Source organism: Pollicipes pollicipes, unplaced genomic scaffold (genome assembly GCF_011947565.3).
Source record: "Pollicipes pollicipes isolate AB1234 unplaced genomic scaffold, Ppol_2.1 Scaffold_3629;HRSCAF=4262_pilon_pilon_pilon, whole genome shotgun sequence".
NCBI lineage: Eukaryota > Metazoa > Arthropoda > Thecostraca > Pollicipedomorpha > Pollicipedidae > Pollicipes > Pollicipes pollicipes.
The window spans coordinates 21457-35000 of record NW_023596337.1 but is presented as its reverse complement, the minus strand read 5'-3'; the positions used below and the strand labels follow the sequence as shown (position 1 = coordinate 35000).

Genomic DNA, 13544 nt, shown 5'->3' with positions numbered 1-13544 from the left:
GCGTGTTAACATGCGTCCGGGTGACTGTATGATTATCTTTGCTAAGGAGAGGCTCAATTTGATCCCAAGCTAGAGGCACCAAATGTACAGAGTGGGGTGGCCTTGTATGTGAACTCATGTGTATCCAGATTTGATTTTCTTAGGTCATGACCTTAGGGTGAAACAATGCCAAATTCTGGGTTGTCTTTAAGGTGTCCTCAGAGCTCCTCATGCAGCCACTATATACTTACATGTCGTTGTGTCGAGTGACTTAAATGCCGTTTGCGGTTATTGCAATTCATTGTCCTTCCTCGACATTTAGAGGGTCGTGGTGGCTAAAAACCTATGAGTTTGCTGTATTGTTTTCAATTTCAATAAGTGTCAGTGATTATGATAGGTGGTATGCTCGTCCAGACAACATGTTGCTCTGCGTCATTTTAGGCCAGTGATCTCGTCTAATAATTTGTTCTCGCATGCAGTTGAACAGTACAGCAGAATGCTACTTCGGTGATAGAAACAGCCTGATTTTGACCTGCAATGGGACACCGACCTTACAGGGCACATTTCAATCTTGTGAACAAAAACATGTCATAAAATTGCCTACAGTTTGCCAAGTTTTGGCGCGACTTGACCGCGTCGTACGGAAATCATTTTGGAAAAAAGCGTTCGCGGGTCAAACTGGCCTCACCCAAGCGCGTGTTAATGCCCCCAAAGAATCAGAGACCAGGAGTGAGCAGACCACCTACACTATTGCTAATATCATGACGAGATTCTGAAGCGCCATAATGTCGAGTATTTTGGATTAGTGTCGAGTTAAAAGATATACGACAGGGGGCACCAGTACGACCAAACAGCAACAGAACCGTAGCAAATCGTTCGAATATTTGTGCGGTTCTCATGAATAGCTACGTTGCCTGCGATGTCGTCAGTCGCCTTATGTCTACAGATCGCGGGTAAAGCTCCTCCGGAATGGTTGGTTGCCACTTGAATGTTTCCAATCGGTCGATGCTATTCTGAGATATCCGGGGAAGTTCTACGCCCCGGGAGGTTGCGGTTGACGAAATATCCCAAACGGTGCCGGGTCAACATAACTGAAATAGCTTGCATATAGGTGTTGCCGTAATCTTCACCCACGGGTACTGAACCACCCTGCTCACTGTATGTACTAACGTCAGAGGGGATGTCACGCGCGGTCGACAGGTGATGCTTCCGCTGACTGTATGCCCGCCTGACACTCGTTCACAGCCCGCCGGGCGTCTCCGTGAGGCCGCTGGACAGCATACACCTGGACACCGTCAAGCGTTTCTGGCCGTACACCGCGGTTACCCCCGATGCCGACGGTGTGATGCGCGACGGCATGACGGTGGGCCTCAGCGTCGGCGTGTTCGTCGCCGTCGACAATGACGTGGCGTCATCACCTGACGGCGAGCTCGTCTGCTGGGTGCTGCTCAACAGAAACGCGTTTCTGGGCTTCCTGCACACGCTGGAGTCGCACCGGCGACGAGGCCTGGCGCGGCTGGCGATGGCCGAGCTCACACGGCTCTTCCTGCAGCGCCCGCCTGCCCTGCCTGGTCGCAACCGCCGTGCCGTCCGTGATGAACATGATGAAACCGCTAGGCTACAGTTCGGTCTGCAACGTGTTCTGGGCGCAAGTCTATCCAGCAGAAGTCGGTGCGACGCAAGAAACAGTGTAAGATGATGGCGTCCAGCAGCCGGGCGGTCCGACGAAAACGTCATCGTAGCTCGTATAACTGCCGGTCAAAATTTATAAATACAAGCTTTGAAGCGTCTATATATATATATATATATATATATATATATATATATATATATATGGATATTAACATGATTAACAGCTGACGGTCTGGGTTTTAATAGTGGGAATGGAAGCGAGGCTGGGTGTGATTTGGCCAGACGACGGAAGGCCACTCGCGCTCAGCTTAGGGTGGCATGTTGTCCGAAGCCGGTGACGCGCGTTTCGGTGCGGCTGATCGCACGTTAGCCCGCGCTGAGGCTACCCTTGACTTTGCCGTTGCTTTTATGCATATATGCTTCACACACCTATATATATACATATATATATATATATATATATATATATATATATAACATGTGCATGTGTATGTATGTATATATATCATTGCATGCCAGAAACAAAAATGGGTAATATCCGAGAAGTTCAACGCAACTTTCCTTATACGGTAGCATCCAAGACTCTGTCCCCCCAACAATTTTGAGAAATCGACAACCCTGAATACTTCTATGCGTACACAGCGTTTACAACCATTCTCAAACATGGCTGTGACGGCACTATCAAACGTCGAAATAAATTGGCAATCGAACGACATGGCGTTTTCCGAGTTAAAACGGTGCCTCGCATAATGTGGTCAAACTCGTCCCGTAGCGTGTTCGCTAGGTGCTAGGTCGTCTTGGCGCGCACTTCCGGAGCGTACGCCAAGGCAAAACGTGACAAACAAAAACCGTACTTCGCACATTGGAAACGCAGCAGGCGGCCCGAGGTGGATAGATGTGCCGCGCGCAACGCCATCTCGCGGTAATGTGCGCTGTAGGCCATGGAGGAACATGCTCTGTGGTCGTTGCGCACCCGACCTTGGCACAAGCAGCGTGCCCAGGACGGTCCGCTGTCGCCTGCAGCCGAGAACGGCCTTGAGAGGGAGAGTTCTAAGACCAGGTGTTGACACTATCGGATCGGAGCAGGGCCTCTTGTCACCATGGGTCTGGCACGCCAACGGGCAGCTGTCAGTCGGCTTTATCGGCGCGCTAGGGGCGGTGAGGGCTCATGCTCGGTCCGACCATGAACAAACAGGACGTACAGCTGGTGAACGAAGGGGATATAGACCATCTTGTGGCTCGTCTGGAGGCACACGGCCCAATCACAGCGAAGGTGAGTAGTCCTGAGCCGCAAGGCTTCACCTACGTCATAGGTTTAAATGGGCCGTGAAAGAACTCAGACTGCTTCACAGGATGCACGGCCATGTGTATTAAACATTTTCAACGACATCATATTCTGTGATGTTATCACAGTCCAAGGTACGGCTACGTGTTGTTTACAGAGCCGCGGCGCGACCAGTGAACGAGGCTTGACGAGTGATTCGAGTATTGATATAAAGTTCAAACTAAACCCCGGCTTAGCACACCGTCACGCTATTTGGAGACTAAGATGTGAATTGGATGGTGATTGTAGAAGGTAACGCATGCAATATTTACGCAAACGAGGTCTCCGTTACAGCGCCTGTGCTACGTCAAGAAAAGGGATGCGCATCAGCGTTGTAAGTAATCCATTCTGTGGTAAAGGAGACGACCAATGGGCCGTCTCGCTTTTGGGCTCTGATTTGGGTGGGGAGCTTCAGTCCCCAGCTTCCAAAACCATTGCCACGGCCCAAGCTCAAGCAACCACACCATCAACGACCTCTACAGGCTGGACAGCGCTGCCAACGCCGGAGACCGAGCTGTGACTTAACACGCGCTGGGGTGGGAGTCACGTTGACCCCCCCGAAGATTTTTCCAGAATAGTTTCCGAACGGCGCGGGGCCGCCGCGCCAAATTTGGCCAAATCTTGAGGCACGGGACCATACCCCCATGAAACATGCCCAGGGAACCTAAAGGCTCCGAAGGAATCCATAACCGACCGAGCGGATGCAGTTTCCTAACAACAAAAACACATCAAATTGGACGCCTTTGAGCCTAGGCGACCAAGAACAATTGTTCGTAACAGTAAAGAATTCACAAGCAAACGAAGTTAATTCTTAACTGGTCAAGGAAGTCCCGCTTGGGGGAATTTTGGGGCTCATTATGCTGTATAGAGGCATTACAGTGTTGACTGCCCTGGCCTTATATCGGATGCGTATTGAAACGTGCAGAGTTCATACAGGGCACTGGTCATAAGGCCCAGTGTCAATGAAGTCAGCGTGCGTGAGATCCACGGGTTGGGACACTGTCCCACTTCCTCGCAACCCTTCACATGATGATTCGGATACTGCCGGATAGCGGACTACCGGAGCCGATTTCGCCCGCCTCAGCCGACGAGTGACGTCAAGCGGTACAGTGCTGCCCAGTTAAAGGGAATGTTCCACATTTGTAGGACGTTTTGAACTGAAATAGCTATTTTGAGGACCTTTTGATGCAGTTTAAGGTCATGTCCTTTTTAAGGCCCAAGCGATCTGGTTTCTGAGTTACGCGCCCGCAAAAGTACGAAAAGGTATATTTGGAGCTTATGTCAAAGTTGCCTCGGCAGTAATGACGTCATAGAAACTTTATGCGACCGCGGACATGTTACAGGCTGTTAAGCTGCTGATCTCATGGCAGCAAATTCAGGAACTACTCGCGGGTTGGAAAACGCAGCACGTGGCCCGCGGAGGATAGATACACCGCACGCCACGCCATCTCGCGGAAAAGTGTTTTGTAAGACATAAGGAGAGAAATAGGGATGATAATGAAAGCGAAGTGAAGCCAGAACGGGTGGGCCGAGAGGCAACCTGGAGAGGAACCCCGACCGGGTGCACGACGCATACCCTGCAGAGCGGTCCCTTGCGCGGGTTAACTCTCGGCGTTTAGCCCCCCAGGCGCGTGTAGACTTGCCTCACCGTTGTCCATCTTCATCCCATAGCCTTTAAATGATCATTGATGGTCGAAAGGGCTTTAGTTTATATGACCGATAATCAACATCCGGTTTCATAAAGAGAAGTTCCTACTTACTCCCTGCTAGTCGAAGTATTTTCGACGTAACTCCCTATTTCTTTCGCCGGCGTGATTAACTTGGCATGGCTCCTTGGAAATTAATCGTAAAATACCGAAGTGAAGCAATTTCAATAGCGATACAAACGGTCGTTCCCATGGCAACCTTGCTATTGCTTTGGCCCCAAAAGGCTAACATGCTGATTAAAAATCCAGGAATATCTTAAAGGTGACTTAAAAAATCCGGTCATTTATGGACTAACTCGATGCATTCGTGATTTGTGCGACAATTACATCAAAGAATAATCACGATCACTTTTGTAATTCGCTGGAATGCAGAAAGTGTACAATTATTGGTATTGTTTCACTACATGAAGAAGTAAAACAAAATGTACTCGTGTTTCGTACATCCATGCCCTGAGCTTTCTTGTGCTACGTATGAAGAAACTATGCACAACAACGACAAAATCTTCCTAAAATAGCTGACTTTACACCTACCCTATGTTGTGTGTCTTGTTAACACAAAATGTGTATTCATGTCACAGTAGTGAAAAAATGATCCAGTGAAATGCGCGTCATGTGGGAGAGAGATTGATTTTTATAACGGTCTGCCAGCTTTTTCGACCACAGTTCTTATGTTTGTGATGCCCAGAAATCTGTACGAACTACAGTTGCATTGAGTTTCTCATATATGCAAACTCAACCGCCCGTGTGATGTTGGCATCGCTTCACGTCTCAGCAATGTCTCACTGCAGGCTGATCCTCGGTCTAAATGGCCTAATCCTTCGCTCTTGCACGGCCATGCGCCGGCTCCTTTATGATTACTAATGATGATCTTAGGACAGACCAGAGCATATTTTTAATCTATTTCAGTTCCGGGGTGAATGTCTACTCCACGGTCAAGTCAGCTGCGCTTATGTAATCTGATGGATACCTGGTGAAGTATAGATTAACTCAGACTAGTTGAAATGCTCCGTAAATATCATACTTTTACGGGCGTTGACGTAAATAGTTGCTATTTACTTCCTGCAGCCAGATTAGAGGTAAAACCCCAGAAAGGTACACCCTACGCCTCAATTCAACGACATTATCTGTTTATGAAACTAGTTGCAAGCAGCGTTAAAGTGATGCATAGATTGCACATCGATTAAGTGTAAATAGACGGTCATTATGTCGGCAAATGGTGCTCACGGGCGCCAGACATGAAAGACAATAATTGTTGTGCCAGTGAACCGCCACATGGCCAGTGAAATGGCAACACTTTGATTATGTTTTTCTGACGTCATGGATGCCTGGATATCCTTAAAATAGCCTTCCCGAAAAAGTCGCGCGTCTTCGCGAGTGCATAGCTCAGAAATTAGGCGAAAGACTAGAAGCTGGAAACTCCGGGTCTTAAGATGGGCAGCGCTCTGATCTGCACCGAATGATTCAAGAAAGCTATCTCAGTTTAAAGCCTCATACAAATGTGGAGTCCGCTGGGTCCGTGGCCGCCATCAGCGGCTCTGCTGTCCGGGGACGCGCCTGCGCTCTCTCAAGTGAGAGCCATTGCTCCCGATGGACAGCGCAGTGGCAGCCAGGCGCCCCCGTCGCCGCCGAGCTCCCGCAGCGGGTAGATTCCTGGCCAGTTGGCGTCCCCAACCGGCTTCAAGGGAAGCGGAGACTTCCCTTGTTCTGAGTGTTGTGTGACTCAATTATGGTTGAAAGGACGTCGTAACCAGAGGTTATGGGCCGAAGCATCGTAACCAGAGGTCATGGGCTGAAACATCGTAACCAGAGGACATGGGCTGCAGCATAACACGTGGCTAGTGGATCAGCAGCTCGTGGACCGCAGTGGTGAATCCGGGAGTGCTCGCACTCTGGAACGGCCGTCGAGCCGTGTTCCCTTCGTTACATGATCTCCTTGGCTGGGCTGGTCCACATAGGAGTGGATGTTCTCCTAAAAGTGCTTTGCATTGCATACAACTTCAAAATTTGTATTTGTGTTTTGAGTCGCTACGCATTTCTTCGCTTCCGCCGCACGTTCTTGCGACGTGTGGTTCTCTGACGTGTAACGTAGGTGAACCATGCATTCGAAAATCATCACAATGCTTGCATCTAGCTCGGGCCAAGCATGATATAAGTTTCCCGGGCATGCCTCTGGTTCATCGCCTATAGACCATTTATTCCTGCTTAGTGTGATGTTCCAGATAGTGCAGCACTGTTTGGAGCTTGCCTCGGTGGTGGCGGTCGTAACCTTGTCATCAGTCATTGTCTGGTGCCGCCGGAAGCTGACGTCGACGTCCGGCTGGTCCGGGTAGACAGCGTGCGGCTACAGATCACTGATCTACCGATCCCAGTAGGATAGACCCGTTCTGACTGATTTTTGGCCGACTCGCTGAAGTGCTCTGCCTTCAGTAGTCGAAATAGTCTGTAGGAGGCTTGTGTTCTGTCCTACAACACTAGACTGGCACCGCAGGTCTGACACAGGAGTACCAGCGAGACGAAAAACGGCTGTCTTTCCCGGGCTGGCTCTGCCGGACCGCTCTGTTTTTTGTGACTATGACCGGTGCAGCCGTTGTCGCCAGACGGGCAGACCAGCTCCTGCAGCTCCACCAGTCGCGTAGCGACGTGTTCAAGAAGCAAATGTAGAGGTACTTCCACTCGCGCGACAGTGATAGAGTGAGTTCTCTCTGTGCATCAATTTCTCGGGTAGCCCTTATGACATCGTTGCAAGAGGGGAAGATGTCCATGGAGTGTGCTTTGACAAACGAATGCTTGATATGCCAGGAAATTTGGAAACCTCCCATCGACGAAAAGTGCCGAGCTTCCTCTAGAATTTTTCTTACGTCGCGCTACCGATGCAGTGCACAGGACCGCTACCTTTGGTAGTCGCACTGGTGTTCCGGTTGTTTTATTCAGAGTAAATGCGATGTGACATGAGTGCACACTTTATGCCCTCTGTTTCATAGCAGAGATGCGCTTTTCGGTGTGCCTTTTACGAGGTGCTGCCCGTTTCTTCACTCAGTTCCTTTGTCTCTAAAAACCATCGACGGGCGGCCACAAGACTGCTACCCTGGGTCAGCCGTGTTTCACTATCCGGGAATATCGTCATTCATTCAGTCAGAAGATCTATCCCCCAGTGCCCGGTGACCATAATTGAACAGTGTTAAGCAAAAATGAAGACTCAAAAACCTAAGGCGTTGAAAAAAATGTTTTGAATCAGAGAAATCAAGCTCTGAAAATCTTAAACTGAGCTGCGGTTCTGCGGATCCTTCTGTGTCATCTTTCCAAGACTTATTACAGATACAGATTTATTTCGCGCAAGAAACGACGAACTTTACTTTGTAACTTGTATCGAGGTATAGTTGGTGTGAATTCGAGTAATGTGCAGCATTTTATTGATCCATTGCCACGGTTCTTTGGTTACATATGTTAAGTCAAACCGTTTTTACATGAGTTCTGCTTCGTGAGAAAGGCTGGTTACTGGCTGGTGCCATAAATGCGATATTTCTTTTCAAGGGCATGCCAAATGCTTTCGCTTCTAACACTAGCAGACTCGCTTTCATTTTCCAATAGGTATTTCCGATTCAAAGTTAAACAGACAAACATGTTGAAGAGAAAATCCCTAAACGCTCTTTGCAAAACGGGAAGGAGATACACGGGGTAAACAACACAATCATAAACGTTAAGAAGCAATAAGTTATAAGCCGGGATGGAAGCCCCCGGTTACACTTATCAAAAATCTTCTTCCCAGACACCATTGCACCACAATTTTTTTAGCTGTACGACTGTCGACGCTGTGAAAGGAGCACTTAGATTTATGCTCGTTGTTGCTAACCTCATATCACTTACCCAGGTGGAAGGACTTTTCTCTCAATTCTAAACACAGCAAAGCAGCCTGCGATATTCATTGGGACATAGATACTAATCAGCCGAAAAGATGCTAGTCCACCTCGCCTCAGCTTTCGTCTCGGTGTGTGTGTGTGTGTGTGTGTGTGTGTGTGTGTGTGTGTGTGTGTGTGTGTGTGTGTGTGTGTGTGTGTGTGTGTGTGTGTGTGTGTGTGTGTGTGTGTGTGTGTGTGTGTGTGTGTGTGTGTGTGTGTGTGTGTGTTGTGGTGTGGTGTGTGTGTCGAGCACTCTTAGCCAATCGATTTTGCAACTCTCTTTTATCGCCGTCAGCTTTGAAAGCTTCTGGATGACGGCGTGCAAGCCATTGTGATCTAACTATGGACCCCGCTTTCCTTACAGTCGAGGTGTCTGCTGCTTCTGATTCAGCGCGGCGTCAACACGTGCAAGCATTGGATCTACGCAAGCCCCGACACGTCGAAGCCGCTAGTGTCTATTGTAATTACGGTCAGTGGATAAAAGAACATGCTGAAATAAGCTTCACGCGACAGACAATCCGTTGAAATTTGACAGCAGAGTAGGACCTAGAGCAGGAAATCATGTAAGACCCAAGAAACATTGGAAATGTTCGCAAGGTCTCCGTGGGTGCTTACTGCCTTCGAGAGAGATTTTGTAGATGAAACTGATGAGTTCAGAGCTCTTATGCTAAGTAATCAGCCTTTCAAATACCAGGAGATACAGGCTTAACGACGTTGGGGAGCCACCACTGGATACAGCAACCTATTCGGTGCTCCAAACTCTGCTTATGATAACGGGCCAAAAGTGCTACTCACTTGTATCAATGCATTCGTGATTTTTAGCAGAGCCTGAAATGTTGCATACCGACAATTTCACCATTGCTTGGTACATAGCCTCGTTTCTCTGAATCCACAATGCCGAACAACCACGAGCTGAATTTCTCTCGTGCTTATGAAAGCTGTTGATTGAAGAGCGAACTAAATGGCTCTAGACGCTCGCTATTAACGTGCGCGTTGGATATCCGCCTATTCTGGAAGCCCTCCCTCCCCGTAACTTTACACCCCATTCCTTCAGCGGGGAACCACGCCTGACCTGAGCCGGCCTAATGCGCTCGCTCTCCTCCAACTTGACCTGACCCCGGCTTTCCTCCTGCCGACCTACGACAGTTGGCCGCGCCTGACTTGCACGTGGTCGACGCCTTCGCGCCGGAGGACGCAGCCAGCATGCGTCGCCTGGCTGCCGCCATGCTGGCGCCTGAGTTGCACGAACATCTGTGGCGGGTGCCGTTCCGTGCCGACTGCTGGCCCTGCTACCTGGAGCCGGTGCTGGACTACGTCCGTCACCAGAGAGAGTTCAGCTCCAGACTCATCGAAGCCAACACGTTGTTCGTCAAGGAGGCGTCTTCGCCGGCCGAGGATGTGCTGACCCGCTGGTGCGTGTGCTCATCTGCCTGGGAGAAAGGAGAGGCAGCTCTGGCCGATGGGTTGTGTTCGTGTGGTGACTCTAGGATCTGGGTTGATCTGGCTCCTTGCAGCCGAGGCATGTTTTGCATTGCATGTAAGGTGAACAGGTGGGAGGTGAAATATCAGCTTTTCTATTGGTGCTACGGAAATACAGTGCCCGAAAGCTAGCATTTGCCAAATATGAACGATTGGTTAGTGAAAGATTATAAGCGCACGTTCATACCCGTGAATGCGTATACGACTGAACAGCGTGTTAGCATGGACCCGAGTGGGGTTAATTTCGAATCCCTGAGGATCTTTTCGCAATGATTTCTAAGCGTCGCAGTTTAACCGCGCCAAAATTTTGCATAGATGTAGACAGTCGAATGACAGATCGCTTGATACAAAAAAGTAGACTTACCTCGTTAACCCACTGACCTACGGTAAGTCAAAATCAGGCCATGGATTCAGCGAAGTCAATTTTGTGGAATCGTTCAGCCCGATGCAACAGCAGGGTGTTTGAAGAAACCATACATTTCTGAGATACTTCCTTAGGCAACACAACAATCGAATGTCCGTATTCCAATGGTGTCGACTCGGGTATGGATGCCAGATTAAGGTCAAAGCCAACCTATTGTGTTACTCTAAGACCTGCCGAATGGCGCAATTTCTGGTGCTCACTTCGAATTTATTGATAATGGGAACAGCATTATGCATCTTCAAAGGACCACGTAGAGGTCAGAAAAGGTAACTGATATAGAGTGGTCCAGGTAAACATTTTCTTTTTAGGAACATACTACCTAGCGTAACCTTTGTCGCTTATTCGAATGGAAAATTCAACTCGGTCTTCTATGATTTTGTTCACTATGACCTTCGAAATATCAAACCAGGTCAATAACCTTACATGAGCATGTGGCCTTTAGGTAAAAACAGGTATCTAGGTTCTAGGACGACTTGGACACCAGCCTAGAATTTGACCTTCTTTTCCCACATTTGACCCGAAGGTCATGACCTAGCAACCTCAGATATTGACCTAAGTAAGACCACCTACAGACCAACACACCTTGTGGATTTTGTGTCTTTAGCTCTCCTAGCTCCTGGGATCTCAAAGGGGGGGGGAGGGATTGACCCCCACCCGAGAGAAAGGAATCCAGCAGGGCACCCGGGCGCGTGTTAACATGCGTCCGGGTGACTGTATGATTATCTTTGCTAAGGAGGGGCTCAATTTGATCCCAAGCTAGAGGCACCAAATGTACAGAGTGGGGTGGCCTTGTATGTGAGCTCATGTGTATCCAGATTTGATTTTCTTAGGTCATGACCTTAGGGTGAAACAATGCCAAATTCTGGGTTGTCTTTAAGGTGTCCTCAGAGCTCCTCATGCAGCCACTATATACTTACATGTCGTTGTGTCGAGTGACTTAAATGCCGTTTGCGGTTATTGCAATTCATTGTCCTTCCTCGACATTTAGAGGGTCGTGGTGGCTAAAAACCTATGAGTTTGCTGTATTGTTTTCAATTTCAATAAGTGTCAGTGATTATGATAGGTGGTATGCTCGTCCAGACAACATGTTGCTCTGCGTCATTTTAGGCCAGTGATCTCGTCTAATAATTTGTTCTCGCATGCAGTTGAACAGTACAGCAGAATGCTACTTCGGTGATAGAAACAGCCTGATTTTGACCTGCAATGGGACACCGACCTTACAGGGCACATTTCAATCTTGTGAACAAAAACATGTCATAAAATTGCCTACAGTTTGCCAAGTTTTGGCGCGACTTGACCGCGTCGTACGGAAATCATTTTGGAAAAAAGCGTTCGCGGGTCAAACTGGCCTCACCCAGGCGCGTGTTAATGCCCCCAAAGAATCAGAGACCAGGAGTGAGCAGACCACCTACACTATTGCTAATATCATGACGAGATTCTGAAGCGCCAGAATGTCGAGTATTTTGGATTAGTGTCGAGTGAAAAGATATACGACAAGCGGCACCAGTACGACCAAACGCCAACAGGACCGTAGCAAATCGTTCGAATATTTGTGCGGTCCTCATGAATAGCTACGTTGCCTGCGATGTGGTCAGTCGCCTTATGTCTACAGATCGCGGGTAAAGCTCCTCCGGAATGGTTGGTTGCCACTTGAATGTTTCCAATCGGTCGATGCTATTCTGAGATATCCGGGGAAGTTCTACCCCCGGGAGGTTGCGGTTGACGAAATATCCCAAACGGTGCCGGGTCAACATAACTGAAGTAGCTTGCATATAGGTGTTGCCGTAATCTTCACCCACGGGTACTGAATCACCCTGCTCACTGTATGTACTAACGTCAGGGGGATGTCACGCGCGGTCGACAGGTGATGCTTCCGCTGACTGTATGCCCGCCTGACACTCGTTCACAGCCCGCCGGGCGTCTCCGTGAGGCCGCTGGACGGCATACACCTGGACACCGTCAAGCGTTTCTGGCCGTACACAGCGGTTACCCCCGATGCCGACGGTGTGATGCGCGACGGCATGACGGTGGGCCTCAGCGTCGGCGTGTTCGTCGCCGTCGACAATGACGTGGCGTCATCACCTGACGGCGAGCTCGTCTGCTGGGTGCTGCTCAACAGAAACGCGTTTCTGGGCTTCCTGCACACGCTGGAGTCGCACCGGCGACGAGGCCTGGCGCGGCTGGCGATGGCCGAGCTCACACGGCTCTTCCTGCAGCGCCGCCTGCCCTGCCTGGTCGCAACCGCCGTGCCGTCCGTGATGAACATGATGAAACCGCTAGGCTACAGTTCGGTCTGCAACGTGTTCTGGGCGCAAGTCTATCCAGCAGAAGTCGGTGCGACGCAAGAAACAGTGTAAGATGATGGCGTCCAGCAGCCGGGCGGTCCGACGAAAACGTCATCGTAGCGCGTATAACTGCCGGTCAAAATTTATAAATACAAGCTTTGAAGCGTCTATATATATATATATATATATATATATATATATATATATATATATGGATATTAACATGATTAACAGCTGACGGTCTGGGTTTTAATAGTGGGAATGGAAGCGAGGCTGGGTGTGATTTGGCCAGACGACGGAAGGCCACTCGCGCTCGGCTTAGGTGGCATGTTGTCCGAAGCCGGTGACGCGCGTTTCGGTGCGGCTGATCGCACGTTAGCCCGCGCTGAGGCTACCTTGACTTTGCCGTTGCTTTTATGCATATATGCTTCACACACCTATATATATATATATATATATATATATATATATATATATATATATATAACATGTGCATGTGTATGTATGTATATATATCATTGCATGCCAGAAACAAAAACGGGTAATAGCCGAGAAGTTCAACGCAACTTTCCTTATACGGTAGCATCCAAAGACTCTGTCCCCCAACAATTTTGAGAAATCGACAACCCTGAGTACTTCTATGCGTACACAGCGTTTACAACCATTCTCAAACATGGCTGTGACGGTACTATCAAACGTCGAAATAAATTGGCAATCGAACGACATGGCGTTTTCCGAGTTAAAACGGTGCCTCGCATAATGTGGTCAAACTCGTCCCGTAGCGTGTTCGCTAGGTGCTAGGTCGTCTTGGCGCGCACT

General features: G+C 49.0%; 2 protein-coding genes across 3 annotated transcripts in view; both read left to right on the top strand.

Annotated features, from left to right (window-relative positions):
- LOC119092905 (uncharacterized) overlaps nt 1-1711 on the top strand; it is a 3909-nt gene extending 2198 nt beyond the window's left edge. The window contains exon 3 of the mRNA XM_037215807.1: nt 1225-1711. Coding sequence (XP_037071702.1) covers nt 1225-1678 — 454 coding nt within the window. The 3' untranslated portion in view covers nt 1679-1711. The remainder of the gene's footprint in view (nt 1-1224) is intronic.
- A 1048-nt stretch (nt 1712-2759) lies between these two features.
- LOC119092903 (uncharacterized) lies at nt 2760-13164 on the top strand. 2 transcript variants are annotated; one of them, XM_037215803.1, is made up of 4 exons: nt 2760-2884; nt 8902-9006; nt 9684-9949; nt 12350-13164. In XM_037215803.1, the coding sequence occupies exons 1-4, from the start codon at nt 2780-2782 to the stop codon at nt 12795-12797; spliced, it is 924 nt and encodes a 307-aa protein (XP_037071698.1). In that variant the 5' UTR covers nt 2760-2779; the 3' UTR covers nt 12798-13164. The 2 variants fall into 2 exon arrangements, with proteins under 2 accessions (XP_037071698.1, XP_037071699.1); XM_037215804.1 differs by lacking the exon at nt 2760-2884 and adding an exon at nt 3225-3269.
- The last annotated feature ends 380 nt before the right edge of the window (nt 13165-13544 follow it).

Coding starts and splice junctions, on each gene's coding strand:
- LOC119092903 (XM_037215803.1), top strand. CDS start 2,780: ATGCTCGGTCCGACCATGAACAAACAGGACGTACAGCTGGTGAACGAA. Junction 2,885..8,901: donor ACGGCCCAATCACAGCGAAG/GTGAGTAGTCCT, acceptor CTTTCCTTACAG/TCGAGGTGTCTGCTGCTTCT. Junction 9,007..9,683: donor TAGTGTCTATTGTAATTACG/GTCAGTGGATAA, acceptor GACCTACGACAG/TTGGCCGCGCCTGACTTGCA.